The sequence below is a fragment of the Podarcis pityusensis genome (assembly GCF_964106645.2).
Source record: "Podarcis pityusensis genome assembly, chromosome: Z".
Lineage (NCBI taxonomy): Eukaryota > Metazoa > Chordata > Lepidosauria > Squamata > Lacertidae > Podarcis > Podarcis pityusensis.
In genome coordinates, this window is record NC_138044.1 from 49,676,557 (window position 1) to 49,703,598 (window position 27,042).

A 27,042-nucleotide genomic window follows, 5' to 3' on the forward strand; every position below is an offset into this window, starting at 1 on the left:
ATTTTGAAGGGTATGGGCAGAGGGGGGACTTTTTAGGACAAGGGTCAGAAGCCTCTTTTGGGCCTCTTTTGCTGCGGAGGCCTCAGAGGACACAAAATGACTGCCGCATCAAAAAGAGCAGATAAAGAGACACAACCACAAAATGGTGCAGGCATGCCTCCACCATCTCCCACTCCACATCAATGGCCACTAATATGCTTTATTCACAGAGAAGCTCTTTGCATCTCTCCTCTGAATTAAAGTTGGCCCTTCCTCTGGATAACAGGTCACTGCAGACGTCATCCTTAGTCATCGTTTCTCTTCCACATCTGAATGTGAAAGAGAACATCTGACATCTGAATACTTCAGCTAGAGTTAAAGACTGGCTGAAAGCAAGGTTATGATTCCATCCACAATTTGCAAACCACAGTTTGCATTAAATGTGGTTAAGAATTCTATCTGCCCAGAGCCAGCATGCATATAATAGCCTTCCTCCAATAGTACAAAAAGATACACATTTGGTCATCTTCCCTCCAATCAATTTTAAGTCTTGCAGACTCCCAGAGATGCAGCAAGGTGATGGGTGTTCTCTACCAAATATGCCTTCCCTCAGCCCATAAATCAAAAGGTGGGACAGAGCAAAGTTTCTGAAAAACGAAATACCAGACCCTCAGGGTGGAGAGGCAGAAGCTGCCTTCCACTCTGGGAAGATTTATACTCTCCTGCAAGTTATTACCATTGCATTTCTGCAGCACCCAATATCATCCAGGAGTAACGCAACAATGGGACACACACATGCCTACCTGAGCATCATAAAGAATACAAGATGAAAGGTGAAGGGGATTGGAAAGGAAAGAGGGAGACTCTGCCCAATCTGGGAAAATGGTGGAAAATGCAAACCGTTACAGAACTTCAGATATGCAAGGGAACTTGGAGGTCACCCAATCCAAAAGAAAGTCCTTCGTGCAATGCATAGTTAATCTATAGAACTCCCTCCCCCAGGAGACAGTGATGGACACCCACTTGGATGGCTTTGTAGGAGGACTAGACAAATTCTTGGGGGGGGGGGCTATTGGCGGCTACTAGCCAGGGTGGCCATGCTCTGCCGCCACAGCTGGAGGCAGAAATACTTCTGAATACGAGTTGCTGGAAACCGTGGGAGGGCAGAGGTGCTGGGTCTTTCTTGATGGTTTGCCAAAGACAGCTGTTTGGTCACTATGACTGCAGAATACTGGACCAGATGGACTGTTGGGGCCTGATCCACCAGGGCTCTTCTTGTGTTCTTATTGTTCAATGCACCACAATTTCCTTCCCCTCTGATTGTTTTTGAACGCATTTTCTTCTCTCTGGGGGAGAACACATGGGGGGGGGGATTCTTCAGCACAACCCTAGACCCAGATTCTTGCTGATCACTTGCCATGGACTGGGTGGATGCACAGGAGTAGAGTCAGCAGCTGGTGAACCCTCAAGGAATAAAGGCTCAGGACCCGGGGAGTGGTGGTGGGGTGACAGTGAGTGGCCACAGGGAGAAGACGGGGGGGGAGGTGTTGGAAGCAGAAAGGGGCTATGGCAGAGAGCAGAGCAGAATCAGAGACAGAAGTGGAGAGGCCAAGAGGCAGATATAGAATCATAGAATCATAGAGTTGGAAGAGACCACAAGGGCCATCAAGTCCAACCCCCTGCCAAGCAGGAAACACCATCAGAGTACTCCTGACATACGGTTGTCAAGCCTCTGCTTAAAGACCACCAAAGAAGGAGACTCCACCACACTACTTGGCAGCAAATTCCACTGTCGAACAGCTCTTACTGTCAGGAAGTTCTTCCTAATGTTGAGGTGGAATCTTCTTTCTTGTAGTTTGGATCCATTGCTCCGTGTCCGCTTCTCTGGAGCAGCAGAAAACAACCTTTCTCCCTCCTCTATGTGACATCCTGTTATATATTTGAACATGGCTATCATATCACCCCTTAACCTCCTCTTCTCCAGGCTAAACATGCCCAGATCCCTTAGCCGTTCCTCATAAGGCATCGTTTCCAGGCCTTTGACCATTTTGGTTGCCCTCCTCTGGACACGTTCCAGTTTGTCAGTGTCCTTCTTGAACTGTGGTGCCCAGAACTGGACACAGTACTCCAGGTGAGGTCTGACCAGAGCAGAATACAGTGGCACTATTACTTCCCTTGATCTAGATGCTATACTCCTATTGATGAGGCCCAGAATTGCATTGGCTTTTTTAGCTGCCGCGTCACACTGTTGCCTCATGTCAAGTTTGTGGTCAACCAAGACTCCTAGATCCTTTTCACATGTACTGCTCTCAAGCCAGGTGTCCCCCATCTAAAAGGCATTGTGACAAGAACTAGGAAGCCTGAATGTTAGACAGGCTGCTGAAGAATATGAGACAGGCTGCTGAAGAAGCCAGGGAATTTCCTCTTCCTGCTGTGACCTGCTCCCCTCCCAGAACCCACAGAGGTATGAAGAGGGCAGAGCAGAGACAAACAAGGCATTGGAGTGTCAGACTGTTTGGGATGGACCCAGGGGAGGAGGAGACATAGAGAGCTGCAGGAAGGCAGGGACATCCCCACAACTGCCTCATAGGGGCAAGTTATACTGGGAAGAGGCCTGGGATGTTTTGTTTCTTTGAATACAGGGTTAACTTCACTGACACCTTGTGGGTTATTGCTGACTTGCTCCCAATCCCCGCCTTAACACCATCACCTGTTAGAGGGGAACCTGGGGCAGATGCCAAGGGTGGGCACTGTCTAGGGTGCCAGCAGACACCCCAAAGTGCCACATATAGATTCCTGGACACAGAAAACCTTAAATGTTTTAATAGGTGCAACTTCATACACAAAAAGCCAGACCAGCTGATTCAAACTGAAAAAGGAACCCAGGCCTAGGGATTGCTCTTGGGAGTGTCCCACATCATGCCTAGAAAATGCAACGTAGCAGAACTGCCACCCCCATCCCAAAAATGAGATAAAAGGTGCGAGATTTCCACAGCCCCAGCTCTGTGGTCAGAGGGCACAGCGGGGTTTATTTTGGGGAGGAGTTCATACGAGACTCAAAGAAAGCTCAACAAGTAACATTAATGCCATCATAATACCAGCAGCCTAATAATCTTAAAAAGTGTCTAATGTGGGACAGATGTCTGTAACAGAAAGCATGATTCCGTGTCCCAGAGTTTCTATGCAATGTTACCTTTTCCCATCTGTTCTGTACGTAACTACTTTATGATTTAATATCGTTCAAAAAAGGAGGGTGGGGTGAAGAAGGAAGGTCAATAGGTTTGAAATTCCCAGACTTCTTGTGTGCAGTCCTGATGGTTCCCTGTTGCACAGACTACTGCACTCCTCAAAAACAAAAGCCCCCCTGGGAAGGACGGTAGAAACGCCCCCCCCACATTATTTCCTCCAGGGCACTTGATATCTGGCATTCTGTCCTGCGCCTTTTTGTGACTCATGTTCAATAAATAAAATTTTAATAAAACATGCCTCTGTGCTGGGATCCTCAAAGGAGGCAGTGTTTAGACTTAAAAAGTTGTTAGAAACAGGAGCAGGAAAAAGAGAGAGTCTTTGGCCCGGTTTGAATTTAAACCTTGTTAAAATGTATGAAGTATGTCGGAGTTCAAATTTTTTAAGTCTTCAAAGTGCTCCAGTACAAACAAAGTCTAACTCAGAAGATTTTCGGGATGGGGTGGGGTTCAAGGAGGGGGAATCACTGAAGTGCATTTTTTAAAAGGTGTTCTTTATTAACACAGTTCTGGGCTTGAAGCTTGACTGAGCAGCAGAAAGCACAGCAACTTTCAGAGTGCAGGAGGAGGAAAATGACCCCTAGGGGGGAAAAGGATTTTATTTTGACACCCGCCTCCCAACACATCCTCTGTCCAGTATCAGCACGAACTTCTCTGCTGGTTCCCATGCCTGGCATTTCCTGTCTACAATTTTCTCTCTCACTCTTGTGCGCATTTAATATATACTATAGAGAATGGCTGGGTGGTATGTATTAACTTAGAATCATAGAATCATAGAGTTGGAAGAGACCACAAGGGCCATCGAGTCCAACCCCCTGCCAAGCAGGAAACACCATCAGAGCACTCCTGACATATGGTTGTCAAGCCTCTGCTTAAAGACCTCCAAAGAAGGAGACTCCACCACACTCCTTGGCAGCAAATTCCACTGTCAAACAGCTCTCACTGTCAGGAAGTTCTTCCTAATGTTTAGGGGGAATCTTCTTTCTTGTAGTTTGGATCCATTGCTCCGTGTCCGCTTCTCTGGAGCAGCAGAAAACAACCTTTCTCCCTCCTCTATGTGACATCCTTTTATATATTTGAACATGGCTATCATATCACCCCTTAACCTCCTCTTCTCCAGGCTAAACATGCCCAGCTCCCTTAGCCGTTCCTCATAAGGCATCGTTTCCAGGCCTTTGACCATTTTAGTTGCCCTCCTCTGGACACGTTCCAGTTTGTCAGTGTCCTTCTTGAACTGTGGTGCCCAGAACTGGACACAGTACTCCAGGTGAGGTCTGACCAGAGCAGAATACAGTGGCACTATTACTTCCCTTGATCTAGATGCTATACTCCTATTGATGAGGCCCAGAATTGCATTGGCTTTTTTAGCTGCCGCGTCACACTGTTGCCTCATGTCAAGTTTGTGGTCAACCAAGACTCCTAGATCCTTTTCACATGTACTGCTCTCAAGCCAGGTGTCCCCCATCTAAAAGGCATTGTGACAAGAACTAGGAAGCCTGAATGTTAGACAGGCTGCTGAAGAATATGAGACAGGCTGCTGAAGAAGCCAGGGAATTTCCTCTTCCTGCTGTGACCTGCTCCCCTCCCAGAACCCACAGAGGTATGAAGAGGGCAGAGCAGAGACAAACAAGGCATTGGAGTGTCAGACTGTTTGGGATGGACCCAGGGGAGGAGGAGACATAGAGAGCTGCAGGAAGGCAGGGACATCCCCACAACTGCCTCATAGGGGCAAGTTATACTGGGAAGAGGCCTGGGATGTTTTGTTTCTTTGAATACAGGGTTAACTTCACTGACACCTTGTGGGTTATTGCTGACTTGCTCCCAATCCCCGCCTTAACACCATCACCTGTTAGAGGGGAACCTGGGGCAGATGCCAAGGGTGGGCACTGTCTAGGGTGCCAGCAGACACCCCAAAGTGCCACATATAGATTCCTGGACACAGAAAACCTTAAATGTTTTAATAGGTGCAACTTCATACACAAAAAGCCAGACCAGCTGATTCAAACTGAAAAAGGAACCCAGGCCTAGGGATTGCTCTTGGGAGTGTCCCACATCATGCCTAGAAAATGCAACGTAGCAGAACTGCCACCCCCATCCCAAAAATGAGATAAAAGGTGCGAGATTTCCACAGCCCCAGCTCTGTGGTCAGAGGGCACAGCGGGGTTTATTTTGGGGAGGAGTTCATACGAGACTCAAAGAAAGCTCAACAAGTAACATTAATGCCATCATAATACCAGCAGCCTAATAATCTTAAAAAGTGTCTAATGTGGGACAGATGTCTGTAACAGAAAGCATGATTCCGTGTCCCAGAGTTTCTATGCAATGTTACCTTTTCCCATCTGTTCTGTACGTAACTACTTTATGATTTAATATCGTTCAAAAAAGGAGGGTGGGGTGAAGAAGGAAGGTCAATAGGTTTGAAATTCCCAGACTTCTTGTGTGCAGTCCTGATGGTTCCCTGTTGCACAGACTACTGCACTCCTCAAAAACAAAAGCCCCCCTGGGAAGGACGGTAGAAACGCCCCCCCCACATTATTTCCTCCAGGGCACTTGATATCTGGCATTCTGTCCTGCGCCTTTTTGTGACTCATGTTCAATAAATAAAATTTTAATAAAACATGCCTCTGTGCTGGGATCCTCAAAGGAGGCAGTGTTTAGACTTAAAAAGTTGTTAGAAACAGGAGCAGGAAAAAGAGAGAGTCTTTGGCCCGGTTTGAATTTAAACCTTGTTAAAATGTATGAAGTATGTCGGAGTTCAAATTTTTTAAGTCTTCAAAGTGCTCCAGTACAAACAAAGTCTAACTCAGAAGATTTTCGGGATGGGGTGGGGTTCAAGGAGGGGGAATCACTGAAGTGCATTTTTTAAAAGGTGTTCTTTATTAACACAGTTCTGGGCTTGAAGCTTGACTGAGCAGCAGAAAGCACAGCAACTTTCAGAGTGCAGGAGGAGGAAAATGACCCCTAGGGGGAAAAAGGATTTTATTTTGACACCCGCCTCCCAACACATCCTCTGTCCAGTATCAGCACGAACTTCTCTGCTGGTTCCCATGCCTGGCATTTCCTGTCTACAATTTTCTCTCTCACTCTTGTGCGCATTTAATATATACTATAGAGAATGGCTGGGTGGTATGTATTAACTTAGAATCATAGAATCATAGAGTTGGAAGAGACCACAAGGGCCATCGAGTCCAACCCCCTGCCAAGCAGGAAACACCATCAGAGCACTCCTGACATATGGTTGTCAAGCCTCTGCTTAAAGACCTCCAAAGAAGGAGACTCCACCACACTCCTTGGCAGCAAATTCCACTGTCAAACAGCTCTCACTGTCAGGAAGTTCTTCCTAATGTTTAGGGGGAATCTTCTTTCTTGTAGTTTGGATCCATTGCTCCGTGTCCGCTTCTCTGGAGCAGCAGAAAACAACCTTTCTCCCTCCTCTATGTGACATCCTTTTATATATTTGAACATGGCTATCATATCACCCCTTAACCTCCTCTTCTCCAGGCTAAACATGCCCAGCTCCCTTAGCCGTTCCTCATAAGGCATCGTTTCCAGGCCTTTGACCATTTTAGTTGCCCTCCTCTGGACACGTTCCAGTTTGTCAGTGTCCTTCTTGAACTGTGGTGCCCAGAACTGGGCACAGTACTCCAGGTGAGGTCTGACCAGAGCAGAATACAGTGGCACTATTACTTCCCTTGATCTAGATGCTATACTCCTATTGATGCAGCCCAGAATTGCATTGGCTTTTTTAGCTGCCGTGTCACACTGTCGCCTCATGTCAAGTTTGTGGTCAACCAAGACTCCTAGATCCTTTTCACATGTACTGCAACATGGGAGTTGTAGTCCTCCCAAGTTGGAAACCCCAGGTGGGCAAACCCTGAACTGGGTAATCCAGTACCTTACACACAGTCAAGCCATTGGTCCAGTGTTGTCTGCAAATGTGGTGCTGCTTGTGGAGAATGGGAGTTGGGGGGCACCAGGTTGACAAAGGCAAGTCTAAGCTGATTGGCATCAGTTCTCTTGCATATCAGGCATGAGTCTCTCCCAGCCCTACCTGGGGATGCCAGGGATTCAACCTGGAACCTTCTGCAGAGACCATGGGTAGACAAACTAAAGCCCTTCTCAATCCGGCCCGCGGACAGTCCGGATATCAGCGTGTTTTTACATGAGTAGACTGTGTCCTTTTATTTAAAACGCATCTCTGGGTGATTTGTGAGGTATAGGAATTCGTTCAATTATTATTTTTTCCCAAAAAATAGTCCGGCCCCCAACAAGGTTTGAGGGACGGTGGACCAGCCCCCTGGTGAAAAAGTTTGCTGACCCCTGGCATAGACAATGTTACTGTTAGGTGGATTTTTGGCTGGTTGACTGACCGAATCCTATGCACTCCCCTCTGGAGGGGGCCAGGTTGGGAGAGACTGGGATAAGTTGCATCCTTGTTAGAAGCATAGAATTGTAGAGTTGGAAGGGACCCTCCTGCAATGCAGGAATCTCAGCTCAAACATCCTGGACAGATGTCCATCCAAGCTCTGCTTATAAACCTCCAAGGAAGGAGAGCCCCCCCCCCCCACCTTCCATCCCACTCTCAAACAGCTCTTGCTGTCAGAAAGTTCTTCCTGATGCAAATAGCAGCATTGGTTCTTCCTGAAAGGCAAGACTTTGCTACTGTTTCTCCTGGTTAGGTATAAATTCTCTCCCTCTCATGGTTTGTTGGCTGATTAATGAGCCACAACGTGGCCCAGGAATAACCCCTCTGACCTTGAGGGGATGGAGAGAATGGAGGTGGGGGGAGGGAGGCTGGTCTGCTATCTTGACAGGTTGAAGGGCAAAATGAATTAACACCTTTCGTTTGTCTTGGAAATTGGGCTTGTTCTCAAACAAAAGTTGTGCTTTAAGCGATTACTTTTCTTGTTTTATGGCATTGTAAAGGCCTGATCAGCGCTGCAGTGGGTGCTCTGGGTGGGGGAGACCAACGCAAACAATGTTTTCTCTGCCTCAGCTTAAAGGTGGACTTCCATTGATATCCCGAACTATTTACAGCCTGTGCTAAATGTTTAAGTTTAGATTAGAAGAACAAAAAGTCACCCTGCTTGACATTTTACAAGGTCATGGAGAACAATAGGTCTCTGGTCTGAGCCTGCATGTCCAGGAAGCGTGAACAGTGACTCCGATCTACAACCCTTGTTGGACTCCCAACTCCTATCAGCCAACAGGGTCAATGGCCGGTGGTGAAGAGAACTGTTGTCCAGTAAAACCTAGAACATCACAATTCCCCCATAGAATTATAGGATGGTAGAGTTGAGAGGGACCCAAAGGGTCATCTAGTCCATGGCTAGGCAACCTAAGGCCTGGGGGCTGGATCCGGCCCAATCCCCTTCTCAATCCAGCCTGCAGACAGTCCAGGAATCAGCATGTTTTTACATGAATAGAATGTGTCCTTTTATTTAAAATGCATCTGTGGATTATTTGTGGGGCATAGGAATTTGTTCATCCCCCCCCCCAAAAAAAAATATAGCCCGGCCCTCCACTAGGAGTGAGGGACAGTGGACCAGCCCCCTGCTGAAAAAAATTGCTGACCCCTGTTCTAGCCTAACCCCCTGGAATGCAGGAATCACCAGTGTCTGTGGAAGATTAACATGGGGGGACTTCATCAAAAGCTCTACTGAAATCAGGCATTTGCCTTTTCCACCAAGCTCGAAACTATCAAAAGAAAAGAAGTAAGATTTGTCCGCCATGCCTTGTTTTTGAGAAACCCTTGTTGGGTCTTAGTAATCACAGCATCCTTTTCTAAGTGCTTGCAGCCTGACCATTTAATTACCTGTTCTAGGCCCTTTACTGGTATTGACATGAAGCTGACCAGTCAGCAGTTACCTGGCTCTTCTTTTCCCCTCTTTTTGAAGATAGGGACACCATTGGCCAGTCTCCAGCCCGCAGGGACCTCACCTGTTCTCCCAGAATCCTGAAGGATTATAGACAGAGACTCTTGAGATTACATCTGCAAGATCCTTTGGCGCTGGAGATCTGAATGCACTTAAAATAGTTCCTATATTGGGCTGCAGCTCCCTCTCTGCATCATTCATTCGGTTATCACAAGGTCCGACTCTGTCACCCAACAGCATTTCTCCATCCCTCATCTACAAAGTGGACCAAGTTAGAAATGATGTATTTGGTTGGCTCTTGTATGCTTTTTTTTAAACCGTAGTGAATAGCAACCACCGGTCACCAAATCCAGATCAGGATCAAAGCACTGGAACTCCTGAAGTCTCTCACCACTTGTTTGATGGGGGGCACCTCTAGTCCAGCATCCTCTTCTCACAGGGGCCACTCAGATGCCTATGGGAAACCCACAAGCAGGACCCAAGCACAAGAGCCCTCTCACCTCCCATGGCTTCTAGCAACTGGTCTTCGGAAGCATTGCTGCCTACAACCGTGAAGGCAGAGCAGAGCTTTCATGGAGTGCACACAAACGCTGGCCAATCATTGCTGTACCCAACCAACAGTTTTATGGCAAGTTACCCCAAGCTGCTGCCCTCTGGCTGTCAGTGAACTTCAACTCCCACCAGCGCTTCCTAGCAGAGCCTTTCTTTCTTTTTCTTTCCTTCTTTCTTTCTTTCGCGATCCCCTGCAGCCGAGGAAGATGGTCTTCCATGAAGACGGTTTTAACAGTGAGTTCATAAGTGTTCATAAGAATTGGAGGCCAATTCTGGATCCACACGTCCTTCCACAGTGGGGACATTGGTTTCTGGGCAGGAGTTGATCATGGTGTGGATTTGCCAAGCGTGCCTTCCTCCTAACACGTTTCTCCCTTGCATCTTGAGTTCAAGTGTCTTCAAAGCCCATGACACCTTTGGTAAAGGCTATTCTCCAATTGGAGCGCTCACAGACCAGTGTTTCCCAGTTGTCAATGTTTATACTACTTTTTTTAAAAAAAATATTTGCATTGAGACAGTCTTTAAACCTCTTCTGTTGGCCACCAGCATTACGCTTTCCATTTTTAAGTTTGGGCTGGTCCACGTGAATTCTACTTTCTAACTTACCCCTCTTCTTCTTCTTCTTCTTCTTCTTCTTCTTCTTCTTCTTCTTCCTCTTCTTCCTCTTCTACTACTACTATTTTTAAATGGTCCATACACCTCCCTCTCCCCAAGCACTAGAAAGCCTCACGAAAGGGCTGCAGCACACAGAGGGTTGACACACACTTACAGAATCTGGAGCCAAGGAGAGAAAAGGCAACGGAGAAAACGCAAAAGCTTTCGGAGCTGTTTGACTTTGCAAAACATGTGTTAGCACTTATGCACACAGGAAGAGAGTTCATTCACACAGCGTGAAGAAACTTAAACCTAAGATGTTACACCCTGTATTGGGGGAGCAGCCTGGGGCATGGAGGGAAGAGAGTAACGCTTTAAAGAGCCAAGAAAAAGGCAGAATTCCTTTTGCTGCTGTTGTTGTTATAGAAAAGATACCCAGTGGAATTCACATCATGAATGACAAGGACTTGGGGCAACAAGACTAGAGCCTTTAAACATCAGCCTTTGCCAAGCTGGTGCCTTGCACATGTTTTTGGGCTACAGCTCCCATCAGATGCTGTGGAAGCTCCTGATGGGAGCTGTAGTCAAAAACATCTGGAGGGCACCAAGTTGGCGAAGGATGTTTTTTGGCTTTGGTTTTTAAAGCAGGGGCCTCTTGAGAGAACATGAATTTCTCCATTGCTGATGGATCTCATAACTGTCCTGTTTGTTTCACATATAACACTCTTAAAAGTTTCCATATTTGTCTATGGATGTGGGCGTGGGTGTGTGGGTGTGTAAATTCTCATAGCTACTTTCAGCTACTAGGGTGATCTTCTGAGGACCATGAAGATGGTGGAATGCAGCTGTCTACCACCCTCAGGCCTCCTGGTCCCTCTCCCAAAGGACTTTTTCTCTTGCAGTCCCGTATCCTTAGAACTGCCTCCTGGATCACCTCTACGATGCCACCTCTCATTCTTCCCCCACCCCACCCCACCCCACCCCACCCCACCCCACCAGCTTTCCACGAAGCCTTTGGAAAAGTCTCCACACCTTACAGCAGGGAGAGCTGTAGACCAACCTGGTTCCCTCAGATGTTGCTGGGCAACCAGTGTGGCCAAAGGTAAAATGATGATGGGGGTGGGGATTTCCTTAACAGCTGGACGATGCTCAGTTGGTCATCCCTGCCTGCAATGATCAAGCCCAAGTGCATTTTACAAAAGTAAAGGCTCACTGGCTACACCATACGTTTAAAGCACCGTGAGTCCACTTAAAACAGTAAGGGCTTCCCCCAAAGGATCCTGGGGGCTGCACTCTACTGACTTGCTGGGAGACCCCATCTCCCTCAGCTACAATTCTCAAGAGTTCCCTGGGAAGAGGGGTGAATTGTTAAACCACTCTGGGAATTGTAGCTCTGGGAAGGGAACAAGGGCTCTTCTTTTGGGTTCTAGCCAGCCAGCCATGCCCCACTTCCAAGTTACTCCATTCCATCCTCCTCTTTCCATCTTTCTTTTTCAGCTGACACTTGTGGCTACTGAGCATGCTCAGTCCTCATTCTGCTATTTTCTCTGTGGAGTGGAGGGTTGCCCCCTTAGGATTTTTAAAAGGGGTTTAACTCTCAAGGTTCTCCCTCTTATCTGCAGGTGAGGCTCTCTTCGCTCCATTTTTATCAACAGGTACCACCTGAGCTTGCTATTGGAAGGAGTGAGGACAGTAGTCTAAGTTATGGGGTGGGGCATCTGTAACGAAACCCCAAAATTGCACCCCAGACTCTCTCCAATTACAGTGGTATCTCTGGTTACGTACTTAATTCGTTCCGGAGGCCTGTTCTTAACCTGAAACTGTTCTTAACCTGAAGCACCACTTTAGCTAATGGAGCCTCCTGCTGCTGCGCGATTTCTGTTCTCATCCTGAAGCAAAGTTCTTAACCCGAGGTACTATTTCTGGGTTAGCGGAGTCTGTAACCTGAAGCATCTGTAACCTGAAGCGTATGTAACCCGAGGTACCACTGTATAGCAAAATCACGGCTTCTACTCCAGCCTTCTGGAAACAGCTTGGTGTGGGGTGGGTGTCCGAAAATGGATAGGAAAAGGGTCTAGGCCTCCCCTATCAAAGGACCTGTTGCTTGCCCACTGTCTCTATTTGTTCTGCCAGTGGTCGTTGTTCTTAACATTATTTGAATTCTGCAACATCCTTTGGTGCTGAATTTTCATGGTTATTTTTCAGCTACCTGGGCACCTTATTGAAAGGAATGAGAGAAACAAATGCTTTTAATAAATAAAGCATGTGGTGCTGGTGAGGGGAACCAGGCAGCATTGAAGTCGGAAATGATGTTAAATTTTAAACAATGAACAAGTAGTGTCAGGCTGGCTTATATCAATTAAGAACTAAAAGCACAAAGCACATCATCGTGGCTCTCCTGTGGGCACAACACAGATGGCTTTATGCACAGGATTAAGAGGGAACCAGAAACTAACTGAAGAGGGCTACAACTCCACCTTTCCTCACCTGATTTTAAGCACTGCCACTTCGCCAGTAGTTCCATCTGCCCCCCACCAGTTGGATGGCATGCATGGCATTTCCCTGATTTATCCTCATGACAACCTTGTGAGGATGACTAAGACTGAAAGATGGGGTGGCAGGGTGAAGGCCACCCAGTGACAATTTCATTTGAATCAGTGGTCTGATACACTAAGCACTACATTACACTGACTCTCTCGAAAGACCCCACCGCAGCTTTCACCAACCTGGGGCCCCTTACAGATGCCCAGCCAGCACAGTCAATTTGAGCTACAACTCCTACAAGCCCCAACAAGTGTTGCCTGAAATCTGCTTTGTCTCTAGCACACTCATTCAACTTAAACCTTCCCAACACCTCCTGCATTCCATTTTGAGGCTGGTACAGTGAAGGCCTTGGGTATTTCCCATCATACCCAGCATCTCCTTCCCTTCCCCTTACTATTTTGCTAAACATCCATCCTGATTTAAAAACAAAACAAAACTCTGGATGACAACTTGTGGCTTCTTATGCAAACATATACTTTGCAGCATTAAAACTTCATGTGAAATAATTTTAGTAGCTGATGATGATCACAGACTTTCCCTCAATGGATATGGGAAGGATGTTACAGTGGCATTAAATCTGGGAAGGAAAACAAATGTGGGCTGGTAAGGACAGAATGCCAAACCATGGCTTCTGCTCATTCATCATTTAGATGCCACATTATGATCCTGTGTTCTAGACACAGACTGGGGAGCAGTTGTGGCACGTGTGAAGCTGCCTCATATGAGTCAGACCATTGGGTCCATACCAAGCTCAATACCACCAGCACTTACTGGCAGCATCTCTCTAGGATTCCAGGCAGGGGGCACCCCCCAGCCCTACCTGGAGATGCTGGGGGCTGAGCCTGGGACCTTCTGCATGCTTTCTAGATGTTTTCTACCTCTGAGGTACTCCCAACATTCATCATAGCTGCAGGGGTGGCTGCCAAGAAATGGCTTCTGCTTCTCATCCAGGAAGACATCAGGGTTGGCATGTCCTGCGGCCCACTCACCCTCCCTACTGCACAGAAAAGAAGTGTTTAATTAAGAAACCTGTTTAGTGACACCGACTGTGTGGTGCTTGTGAGGCTGCAAAAACCCAATGTTTGGAGCCAGCTGTAGAAGAACCTAAGACAAGCTCTGCTGGAGGAGGCCAACATCCTGTCCTCACAGTGGCCAACCAGGTGCCTGTGGGAAGCCAGCAAGCAGGACCCCAGCACAAGAGCAGCTCTCTCCCTCCCTGCGGTTTCTGGCAACTGGTATCCAGAAGCATTACTGTTTTCAACCATGGAGGTAGAGCATTCTTCGTCATGGCTAGTAGCCATCAATAGTCCTCTCTTCCAAGAAACTTTTCTGTTGGCAAGCAATAGAAGTGCAACCAAGCGGTACGTAAATCTTGGGGTGGGTAGGGGATAAGACAAATCTAGCATTTTCTGTCACTCAACGTGGGTATTTTCTACCCTGTGAACTAGGCCAGAGATCTGCACTTTCAGGTAAGCAAGGTACAATCCTCAGGTGCATTTTTAAAAAGTGGGGAAGATTCATAATCTCAAGCAGCTTCCTGTCTGTTCATTGTAAAGTTTAAGGAGTTGCAAGACCCCTACAGCCTGTGGCATCCAGAAGCGGCACATTTAGGAGCTGCGCAGTGAAGGTAAAACTCCTCATCACCATGTATCGGCCCCTCCAAGGGCAAAAGCAAGGAGGGGGCTAGAGAAGTTACAACTGCATTTCACATCCACTCTGTGCCCAATCCTGCTAACTGGATTCTGCATGAGGGTGTTAAAGCAAGACTCAATGTTGAGGAGGTGTTAATTAGAGCTACAAGTAAGCAGTAAGGTCTAAAAAGAGTTTGGGTGGACTCTTGCGAATCATGCCCATCTGGGAAGAGCAAAAGAAAATGCAAGTGCCCTGCTTTATTACAGAGTTTGCTGTTCATGAATCAAATTGGAAAGACAGATGCACACCCCTTGTGGGTAACTAAAGAGATGCAATCAGCAAATATTTCTATCAATCTGGTTTGCAAAATAAGCAGCCCTCTGAACTTGTCATACCAATGTCTTGAGTCATTCAAGCACAACTTTGGAAAGGAGAGAGTTGTAGAAAAAACAAACAAAAATAATGACAAAGCACAACAAAACCTTGTCTATCTAAACCAACCTGGTGTCCTCCAGTTGTATGGGCTGATGGGAATTGTAATCTAAAACAAGCAGGATTTGAGCACAAGAGCACTCTCCTCTCCTGTGGCTTCCAGCAACTGGTGGTCAGAAGCATTTAGTAGCCATCAATAGACCTCTCCTCCTCCCTGAATTTGTCTAATCCTTTTTCAAAGTCATCTGGGTTGATGCCATCACTACCTCCAGTGGGAGAGAGTCCCATGGTTTCACTATGTGCTGCATAAAGACCAACTCAGAGATGTTTGGGACTGAATCTGGGACCTTCTGCTGATGCTCTAGTCTATCACTTCCCACCAGGCTAACAAAGGTTGGCATAAACGAAGTCCATAAATATATTGCAGCACTTCTCATCTGGGCTAGCTAAGGGCAACGCAGGGGCTAGGACTCACCATCAAACTTTTTGTACCGGGAACTGAAGGTTGCTTGCAAGTTATTACTAAGTTCCACCACAGCATTTCGGAAGTCCTGTTTGCTCTGCTGGCTGTATTTTTCTTCCATCTCTTGAGAGCAGCATGTGTAGCCTTGAGGACAGACTTTCAAGTGATCACCTGGAAACACAAAGGTGAGAAAGCTTTACACACAAGTACATCAATCTATGGCAATCATGGGGGGCGGGGCAGGGTGGAGGCTGAGCTTGCTGCTGTGGCAGCAGCTGTGTGCAGATACACAGAAAGGTGGCAATTGCTCTGGATAAAAAGCACTAATGCGGAACGGACAGGAACCTCACAACCATTTAAGGAACACCCAGCTGTTTAATCAAGTATTGGAATCAGTTATAGCAGGTAGCAGTCTTATGGGATATGCGTGTTTGTGCGTGTGCATGTACCGTATTTTTCGCTCTATAGGACGCACTTTTTCCCCTTCAAAAATGAAGGGGAAATGTGTGTGCGTCCTATGGAGCGAAGACACCATAGCCCCGCGACCCTCTCCCAGCTGGAGAGGTGACACGCGGCTATGGCAGGAGCCTCTATAGCCGCGCGTCACCTCTCCAGCTGGGAGAGCGCGCGTAAGGCTAAAGAAGCCCCCCGCGACCCTCTCCCGGCTGGAGAGGTGATGCGCGGCTATGGCAGGAGCAATTTGCCCTGTGGCCTGGTGAAGGTTGAGTAAGACATGCTGTGGTTGTTATTATTCTCCATTATGAAGAAGAGCAGAAATGGTTTGCAAGGTTGGGTTCGGTGATACAGCAGGTGATTCAAGAAAGAATGGGAAGACTGCCAAGTGAAAGAGACTTCTGCAGACAAGGCAGCTGTTGCCCCAACCGACGGACTGGTTCATGCCCTTGGTGCTGAAACCTCAGTCCTTCCTTCCTTCCTTCCTTCCTTCCTGGAAACACTCACTGGGATTTCCAACTCAAAATATTATTCTCTTCTCTCAACCACCAGCTTGTATCATCCTCCTTCATGGTTTATGACTTCCTTTAGAATCAGCTATAAAAAGAACCCAGGGCTAATCCAATTTCACACTAGACTTGTGTTCTCCTTATCAAGGGTATTAGGGTCCCTCTTATCATTGCTAATTAACAAGCGTTTCCAGAATGGAAGCCCTGTTAGTCCAGTATTTGGGAGAAAGGACAGTGCAGAGTCCCAGAGCATCTTAAACGGGACTAACAACTTTATTCTACCATCAACTTACAACGGGCTTTGTCAGATGCATGACATTAACTGGAAAAATTGGTGGATGCGTAAGAATACAGATTTAATGAAATGCACAGGAAATGCTGCATTCAGGTTCTGCTTGAGGGCTGCCCTTTGGGGCATTCAGTAAGCCACTGTGAGACCATGATGCTGGATTACATGGGGCAATGGCCTGATCCTGTAAGGTCTTGATATGCTCTTATGAAACAGAAAAGATAGCTATAGATCCTTCGTCACCCTCTTCAGGGGTCATATAAAGAAAATTTAAGATTCAGTCATATTATGGGCTAGGGATGCGGGTGGCGCTATGGGTTAAACCACAGAACCTAGGACTTGCCGATCAGAAGGTCGGCGGTTCGAATCCCCGCAAGGGTGAGCTCCCGTTGCTCGGTCCCTGCTCCTGCCAACCTAGCAGTTCAAAAGCACGTCAAAGTGCAAGTAGATAAATAGGTACCGCTCCGGCAGGAAGGTAAATGGTGTTTCCGTGCGCTGCTCTGGTTCATCAGAAGTGGCTTAGTCATGCTGGCCACATGACCCGGAAGCTGTATGCCGGTTCCCTCAGCCAGTAAAGTGAGATGAGCGCCGCAACCCTAGAGTCAGCCACGACTGGACCTAATGGTCAGGGGTCCCTTTATTATGGGCTTGTTTTAACACTGTAACTATAGAGGAAGGCTCCAGGTGACTGTAGCAGTTGTCAGTTCCCAAATTGATACAGACAGCGAGAGAGTGTCCCCCCCCCCCCTTTCATCAGCTCAGGAGAATTTGCAGCACACTACCACAAAGATGTGGTGCTGGAGTAAGTGGCCGAGAGAGATGGAAGGGGGATCTCCACAGGTGGGTGTAGCTGCTAAGAACTGAGAAGCTGCTAATGCCACCCAGAAGCTTCCTACATCAAGGAGGCTTGTTCAGGGGCTCTTGTGCAAACTGGCTGTAACCACATTCCACTTCCACTGCTACCAGCAGGTGCAGAGTTCATTCTACCAACCACCACTATTAATTATAAATTTGAAAGTAATAATAATTCTGCTATTTGAGGTGCTAAATACTATTGATTTCCATGCCAACAAAACATATTGTCACTTCCAAATCCAAATGCATTACTTCTCGTCCAACAGAAGGGAAAAGTAATCATGTGTAGTTGTGTTTGTTCATATCAATCCCTTCTTAGCCCCTCCCCTACCTTCCTTTCGCATGGCTTGATTTTTAGAATTCAAGTCTATTCGAGTAAAGGTAAAGGTAAAGGTTAGGTACAGCCGAGGCCGACTCTGGGGTTGCGGCGCTCATCTCGCTTTATTGGCCGAGGGAGCTGGCGTAGAGCTTCCGGGTAATGTGGCCAGGATGACTAAGCCGCTTCTGGCAAACCAGAGCAGTGCACGGAAACGCCATTTACCTTCCCGCCGGAGCGGTACCTATTTATCTACTTGCACTTTGACATGCTTTTGAACTGCTACGTTGGCAGGAGCAGGGACCGAGCAACGGGAGCTCATCCCGTCATGGGGATTCGAACCGCCAACCTTCTGATCGGCAAGTCCTAGGTTCTGTGGTTTAACCCACAGCGCCACCCGCGTCCCTATTCTATTCGAGTAGGGACCCCTATTTTCCTTTATATAACTTTGTACTTGTGCACTCTGATCGAAGCTGTCCCAGAAACTCCAGCAGGTGCAGAATGCTGCAGCGAGGCTCCTCACGGGATCTCTGCCATGGGAGCATATTCACCCAGTGCTTTTCAAGCTGCACTGGCTCCTGGTGGAGTACAGGGTCAGATTTAAGGTGCTGCTTTTGACCTTTCAAGCCCTTCACGGCCTAGGACCCTCGTACCTACAGGACCGCCTCTCCCGGTATGCCCCACGGAGAGCCTCAAGGTCCATAAATAGCAACACCCTAGTGGTCCCGGGCCCTAAGGAAGTTAGATTGGCTTCAACCAGAGCCAGGGCCTTTTCAACTCTGGCTCCAGCCTGGTGGAACTCTCTGCCTCATGAGACCAGGGCCCTGCAGGATCTGATTTCTTTCCGCAGGGCCTGTAAAACGGAGTTGTTCCGCCTGCCCTTTGGCTTGGAGCCAATTTTATTCCCTCCCTCTCTTTCTTTTTTCCTTTCCTTCTCCTCCTACGATGAGGCTATATTTTAATATTTTAATGTTTAAATATTTTAATGTTGTATTTTAATTTTGTTTTTAAGTTGTAATCATTCAACTTGTTTTTATTATTGCTTGTAAGCCGCTCTGAGCCTGGCCTTGGCTGGGGAGGGCGGGGTATAAATAAAAATATTATTATTATGCAATGAATCAAATATGTTTTGTAAAGGGATGTAAACAAATATAAAATATAAAATAAATATTGTAGTATTAAATTATAGTAGAAATAAGGTAGCCTTGCAAATAAGTTGTTAGTCTGCAAATATTTCCACTAACCGGACTATCAAAGCTTCACTAAGTCAGTCAGTGCAAGAGAGGGTCCAAACAAAGAAGTGCCTGAATTCACCACGACCACCACTACCACCAACACCAAAGTGGAACATCCATTGCACCAACTATCATTCCAATTCAGATGGCAATTTCCCAGATCTAAACTGAGCATGCTGCTCTAGGATTCTACTCAGGGTTACAGATTTAGGACTTCTGATCCAATTTCTACTGCTCCAACAAGCCCCAGGTGTATAAACTAGGGGTGACCAACATGGTGTCTTTCATGTCTTTCCTTGCTGCCCATGAAACCTCTGAGCCCACCTCACTCACTGTCTCCTTGGCCATGAAGTGGTGAGGATGGTTAGCTTCTCCCCGCCACACACACACACACACACACACACACACACTTGTAAAGTACATAGAGCTGATGGAGGAAGCTAGAAGAGTGGCTCACTTTTCCACTTTACCTTTCAGCCCCATTGCTTTTTCAAAACCCATATTAATTCTACTGGATCCAACTTTTACCCAGATCCCTTAGAAAAGCAGTGTGTGTGTGTGTGTGTGTGTGTGTGTGTGTGTGTCCCCACTTTCTTTCAGTCTAAATGGGAAGGGGGCAAGAGAGACATAATTGGGGAGGGAGCATGCTCACAGCACTCGTTCAAAACTCCAGGTGTGCCCACATGCTTAAAAAACTTGGTAACCCCTGAGATGAACTTTCACGAATCATTCCAGGGACATGTGTGGGTCTGAAATAAAAAGGGAGCGAACCTGCTTTTAGTTTACAAGAGTTTCTCTTTCTGGGAGCAAATACTTAACTCACCACAGGCAGGTAGCTAAGGAGCTGTTTACAAGAGTGAGGACATGCAACACACTTCCCAATGCCATGCTCATTGGGGGCTGGCTATAATTAGATGGAGCAGGGAAGAAAACCAGCCTTTATTAAGCCTTATGGGATGGTCACAAGGTATTCTGAGCACACAATAGTTAAATTTGGAGGGGGAGACGTTCTTTGGGCAGCTTTCACAACAAAAGCCTCACCCAGTATGCTACAATGGCCTACAATGTGGAACCAGACCCTTGCCAAATTTTGCCAAGTGGCTAAGAAACTGGCCCTCTGGATGAGTTCAGTGCCCAGGTGCTGGGGGGGGGGGGGCTATTTTCAGCAAGCCTTTTGTTGTCTGTGTCCTCAGCTGCTGGCTGGTCACCTGGGTCTAAAGAATATACGGTTCCCTTCCATGCAACAAGCTCCTCACCACAAAAACAAGAAATTCTAATTATTTCTGTGGCATGCACTTAAAATACCCTATACAACCAAAGGCTGTCTGGATTTCAATTTCCACCCCCACCCCACTTTTTTCCCCACTTTGCTTGCTGACAGCTTAGGGCCTGTGGATTTACTACAGAGAGAACACCAGACACTTTTTTTTTTTTTAAGGAGGAAAAGAATGAGAAAGATTTATGCCCCTCTCTGTACAAGCCAAGGAGCCAAAAGGCACATTAGGAAACTGAATTCTGTTCTGGAAGGGGTGAGGGAGAGAGAGAGAGACCTTGCCTTCCCATTCATTCATTCCCAAATTTCCCTCTACAAATACTTGTTTTACAACCCCAGGGTCCAGTCCTGCAAATGCAGCTGCCATATGAACGACTTAAATAAAATAGCTGCTGCTAGATGGAGCCAGTCCACATCAAAGTGGATGGACACAGACACCCACCCACACCCACAAAGAAAATGCTATATCAAGTCATCATGCAACACTTAAATATCAGTAGAGTCTGGTCCTCAACCAAGACTTGGGGCTGCCATGTACTTTATAGTGAAAGAACAGCCTGACTGATGGATCAGGCCAGTGGCCCATCTAGTCCAGCATCCTGTTCTCCTGGTGACCAACCAGATGCCCCAATGACCAGTAACCAATGCTTGGTTATTTTAACAGGGAGAAATGTAAAGTATTGCACTTGGGCAAAAAAAATGAGAGGCACAAATACAAGATGGGTGACACCTGGCTTGAGAGCAGTACATGTGAAAAGGATCTAGGAGTCTTGGTTGACCACAAACTTGACATGAGCCAACAGTGTGACGCGGCAGCTAAAAAAGCCAATGCAATTCTGGGCTGCATCAATAGGAGTATAGCATCTAGATCAAGGGAAGTAATAGTGCCACTGTATTCTTTTCTGGTCAGACCTCACCTGGAGTACTGTGTCCAGTTCTGGGCACCACAGTTCAAGAAGGACACTGACAAACTGGAACGTGTCCAGAGGAGGGCAACCAAAATGGTCAAAGGTCTGGACACGATGCCTTATGAGGAACGGCTAAGGGAGCTGGGCATGTTTAGCCTGGAGAAGAGGAGGTTAAGGGGTGATATGATAGCCATGTTCAAATATATACTCCATACTTTAACTGTGCTGGACTTTCTGTTTCTCTGTCCTGAATCTTTGAACATTCAGCTACTCTACTCCCTCTACTTCCATGCTATGGTGAGATATGCAAATGTTATGAAAATATGTCTCTTTCCGTGTTTGTAATGCATGTCCTATTTTATTTCAATGCATAGCAGGCCACCCAAAAACATGAGGGCATCAGAAGAGCCTGTCTGCTGGCTCAGGCCAAAGACCCATCATAGCGCAGCATCCTGTTCTCCTGGTGACCAACCCCAATGTGAAGCCTGCAAGCAACAGTCCCCCCTACTTGTAATTCACAGGAACTGCCTCCAACAATGGAGGGAAGACACGGCCATCATGGTTAGCAGCCCCATAAATTTGTTTCAGTCCCTTATAAAGCAGTCCAAATTGGTGTGCATCACTATATCTTATGGTAGTGAGTCAACTTTTGAGTCCCATTGATTCCAAGGGGGACGAGGTCTGGATCCAACCCTTACAGGACAATCCTGCGTACCGCTGTTATTGTACTCAGTGGGGCTTTCGGGCAAGGGAGGGTGCTCAGGTTTGCAGCTCCTAAAGGTGTCAGAAGCTTCTCATTTTTAAATTATTGTTTTTGTTCTTAAAAACAAAAGAAATACCCAGAAATAATAAGGAAAAACAGAGAAAAAGAAGGAAGACAAGAGAAGGACACCCACTGCTGTTAGCTCAGTCAACAAAGCATGAGATTCTTAATCGCAGGATTGTGGGTTCAAGGTCCACGCTGGGCAAAAGATTCCTGCATTGCAGGGGGCTGGACTAGATGACCCTCAGGGTCTCTTCAAATTCTACTGTTCTATGATCCTGTTATTCTGTGATATGTATGGGTGTGACCATTATCAGAGGTCTAGCTTGGCAAAGCAGGGTCAGTGAAGGATGTGGCCAGAGGAGAGGGTTTGGTGTGAAAACAATCCCACGGGCCAGGGAGAGACAGTCTGAGGTCTATCCCACCCCCTGACCCATTTAGCCAGAGATGCCTAGGGCCTCCTCCACAGCACAACAGGATTTGCATCTCTCAAGATTTTGCAATCCAATCTGCATTTGCTCACTACCTTTTCTAGCAGCAAGATTTGAAGACTTTTCTCTTGTATTATTTTTTTAAAAAATCATGCCTTCTTTAGGTATGAGAGTGGCAAGGACACCAATGCAACCCCCTCCCCGCAAAAAAAAAAGACTGAGAAGTATCATTCAACCACTTCTCCAATGTCTGAAACATCAACATATCGCCCACAAACCACTTTCAAGTTTATCTTTCGAGCCAGAAGGCCCAGAAATTTCCTGTTTTTTAAAAAAAGGAACACAGACACCCACGACTACATTCTGCTCCTGCAAAATCGTGACATACACCAAACTTGGCTTATAAAAACTACCCAGCTCTTCTCTTTACTTTTCTCTAGAATAAAGCAACTGTCACTGTGAACACAGAGGATTTTATTCTATTCAATGAAGACAGAGTACTTGTTTTTTTTCTACATATGCCACACACCATCTAGATCCATTGCACTTTTTTCCAGCTTCAAAGTGCTTCTTGAGAAGCCAGTTTCATTTTGAAAAGAAAAGCTCATTGTAGATTGATTCTGCATTATGCCATTTTGAAAGCAGATGTTGGCAATCCCTGCAATGGGAGACATATTCACACCTGCCCAACGGCATTGTGGGTGGGCATAGTCCAAGACTGCAATTGTCACTTCCTTCTTCATTCACCTGGAGCATGTGGAAAGAGGAAATGGCATGGGTGTTCAAGTGCACATCAAGCAACCACAACCACCCAGGTGGAAAGCCGCATGATGAGGACGAGCATGAACGATTCCAGATTGAGACAAGCTATACCTGTTGCTCTCCACTTGCTGCTGAACTACAAACTCCCATCTTTTCTATTTGTCATGCTGGATGGGGCTGATGGGAGTTGGGGAGTCCAGCAACATTGGGAATACTACTGGTTCTTCCCAGTCTTGAACCATTATTGTTATCTCTAGATCTCTTCAGCTAAAGCTCAACACTCAAACCTGCAACATCTCACTGGCTCTTTTGGAAGTCACTCTGTTTTGGTGGAGGACACCTATGCTGGTCCAGGAGTAGCCATTAAAACTAGTCTTCCTGCTGCCCAAGTTCCTAGCAAGGAACTGGAAAGCCATGGATCATCCAGGGGAAAGGCTATAGCTCAACAGCAGTGCACCTCTTCGCAGGTTCAATCCCAGGTGGCAGCTCTAAGCAGGACTGGGTCAATTTAGGCGATACTAGGTGGGCCAGTGGTCTGACCTGTCACCAAACAAGACAGCTTCTTATCTTCCCATTTGTATAAATTAAGCACTTTCCATCATATGGTGCTGCAAGGATTCCACCTTTTCTCCCCTCGCCCTCTCCAGAAGTGGCACATATTAACCTATCTTCAGCCCCAAACTTCACGTGAGACTAAACATGTGCCTCTTTGTGTTGCACAAACATTTGCAGGAATGCAGGCAGCTGCCTGGGGTGCCTGATCAGACTTAGAACTGGGGGTGTGGCAGGAAGGAGAAAGAGTTCCCCCCTGAAGATAGGATCCTGATGAAAACTATTTGCACCTGGAGGGCATCTCCCGCAGAAGCCAATGAGAGATGCGTAAGGAAGGGAAAGCTTGGTGGGTAGTTTTGCTCCAGGCTACAGTCTGGGGTGGTGGTGGTTTTGAACTCTCCACCCAGCCACAACAATGACCAGCTCACCACCATTTACATGGAACTATTTACATGCACACAACACTGAAAGAGATATGTTGAGCATCGTGTCCAACATAGCATTTTACTTTTTACACCTGGGAGGGGTGCAGCAGACTTCGCATACCTGTTCCCCAGTCCCACTGTTCAATTTATTAAATTGCACACAACCCCGCCACCACCCTAATAAAGCAGAATATTCCGACCGTAAGTCTTCTTTAGGGCATTGTTTGAACAAATGAATTAATCTAAGGCAACACCAGGATAAGTTGCTGCTTCAAAAGCACAGGTTTTTTGGTGTCTGTGTTGTTGTTTTAAAAAAACAATCAGAAGTGATTGGTGTTTTCTGTTTAATATATTTGTGTTTCTAAAAAATGTCACATTCCACACCACTCTGATAAAAGAGGCAGGCTGGGGGTTAATTCTGGGTTTCCTATGTAAACCCACTTCCTGCCCCTTCTCCAAGAACCAGGGCAAATAATTAAGGTTAATCCTTGTTAGCTCTGTATGTTTCCTTTGAATCCTGTTACCACATTCCTTCATGCAATCAACTGCACTTTTTTTTTTTAATGGAGAGGCAAATCCCAGCGCCCCCTTATGCCTGTCTCCTGCTCAAAAGGTTACGACCTGACTCTGCCTGCGGCCTCCTGACCTCTGGTTCCTGTCTCTGCCCCTCCAGCTTTGCAAACTTACCTCTCAACAGACCGCTTTATAATCAGCGGACCATAGCTGAAAATTGGAAAGGGAGGGTGAAAGTGTCTGAAAATGAAGGGCAGAAAATACTCAACAAGCTTCCTCAGTGGACCCAAACACACACTGAACAGTTGAAATTCACAGTGGTATCTCACGTCTTCCAACAGTGCAATCCTGCACACATCTACTCAGAAGCACGCCCCTCTGTTTAAGTGCACAGGAAGCTGCTTACACCCTTGGTCCTTCTAGCTCAAAATTGTCTACACTAACTGGCAGCAGCTCTCCAGGGCTTCAAATGTGTCTCTGGACCATCCCTACCTGGAGATGCCGGGGCTTTACCCTTGGGTCTTCTGAAAGCAAAGCAGATCATTAACTACAGCCCTTCCCTAGGTAAGCCCTACTGCGTTCCATGGGGCTCATTCCTCTGCTTGAAGGCATCACAGAGGCATCTGGTTGGCCACCATCAAAGCAGGTTGCTGGCCCAGGTGGCTCAGCCAATAGGTCCCTTCTTACATGTGCACTTCCAGGTCTTGGTGTTCCCTAACTGTAAATCAAGGCAAAAGCACTTGTTTTCTTAAGACTATGGTGCGTGAAGTGTGTTTAGCATGTCATTTGCCCATAGTAGTCGTAGCCTCTGCTTTAATTTGGGCGCATGTATGTCTTGCATTGAGCTCTGCTTTTATTCATTTCTTGCTTTTGTTTGTTGATATTTTAATGGTCTTGCGTTTTACTTTGTATTTCAATTCCCCACCCACCCTGCTTATTTACTGCAAGCCAACCAGATAAGTTCACACAAATGCCAAAAAGAAAAAAGAAAAAGAAAAGAAGAAGGAACAGTTCTAGTATTAACAATGCTTCCTACCTGGTTAACTGTGACAGAGTTAAGCAGGCAACTCTTTTAATTTCCATTCCTCCCTCCCCTCACCTACATCCCTCAAATTTGTGTTCAACTCAACTTTGGTTTTGCATTGATAATCTATTCCAAGCATTTATTTTTTAACATTTGCTCTCCATTCCCTATACCTTCTACATCACTGGCAGTCCACTGGGAGGGGGGGAAATACTAACTTGATACGTGACTTTTGTAAGTAAGATCAAAATCTTGTTTTATGGACAAAAGGCCCTTAACAGCCTTTGGAAATTATTGCAGCTTCAGGGAAAACAATGCTTGGTTTTGTCCACTAATGAGAAATGCCAACTTCATTCATTCATTCATTCATTCATTCATTCATTTATTTATTTATTTTTCTATAACATGGGACATTAATTTGGGGGCAGACTTTTTGATTCCTTCATGCTCTCGGTCAGCAAAAATTCACAGGCGCTGCTCAAGGGTCTCTAAAAATAGGGTCTCTTGCCTGTGACACCTTCCAAGCAGACAAAGCATGCAAACCGCCTTCCAGGTGCAGTTCTGCCCACCTCAACTTGATCTGTCCAATGTTTGCAGGTATTGAGGCTCTCTCAGGATCTGCTTCACTTCCTAAAGCTCTGCTTGCATGTTCAGACATCTCTGGAGAAAAGAACAGGTTCTTTACGTCTAGGATGGTTTGCAGCATCAGGGAATTGCTTGTCAGCCAATATATACCTCCCACACCTCCAACCCAAGTCCTGAGTGCAAATCTGGAGGGCAAAAACCTTTCCTGACAAGAACATCTACATTTCTTGGTGACATTCCATAAACTCACTGACCAAAACATGTACTTTTTCAGCATTGGGGGTGGGTGGGAGACCGCAGCAAAAAGGAAGTTTCAATTACTTTGTGAAGTGAAGTAGAAAAATTAAGATCTAAGCAAACTTTATTAGGGATGACAAGCAGAAGGGCAGGACTTTGGTTTCTTTTGCGTGGGTGTCAAATAACTTTCTAGGAGTTTCTTCCGAGGCACATAAAAGAAGCAACATTTAGTCATGAAGGGCCTTTTTATTTTTGCAAATACACTCTACAATTTAAAAAGGCAAACTGTATTAACACTTAAATAAAACTGCACCCCAAAGATTCTTAAGGAGGTAAAGATTCAGGGTCTCCCTCTCTTTCTGCCTCAGGGAGAAGGAACTAAGTTTCAAAACACACACTAAAAACCATCTGCAAATAACCCCTTGCCCAGGTGCCTGAAGAAAGCAAAAACAGCCTCTAGCTGATCAAAATGAGAATAATTTTATATCACATATAATTTATATCACACCACATATCTGGGCTCCTTCAGGAAGAAGGGTGGGATATAATTTCAAGAAATATCAAGTTTCCTTATACTGTCCTAAAAATCTGAACT

The 27,042-nt window shown here is 46.3% G+C and overlaps 1 protein-coding gene across 1 annotated transcript in view; it reads right to left on the reverse strand.

The window, feature by feature from the left end:
• The window catches only part of GPC4 (glypican 4), a 108,001-nt gene that overhangs the window by 32,082 nt on the left and 48,877 nt on the right, over positions 1 to 27,042 (reverse strand). The window contains exon 2 of the mRNA XM_080990369.1: positions 15,330 to 15,488. Coding sequence (XP_080846495.1) covers positions 15,330 to 15,488 — 159 coding nt within the window. The remainder of the gene's footprint in view (positions 1 to 15,329; positions 15,489 to 27,042) is intronic.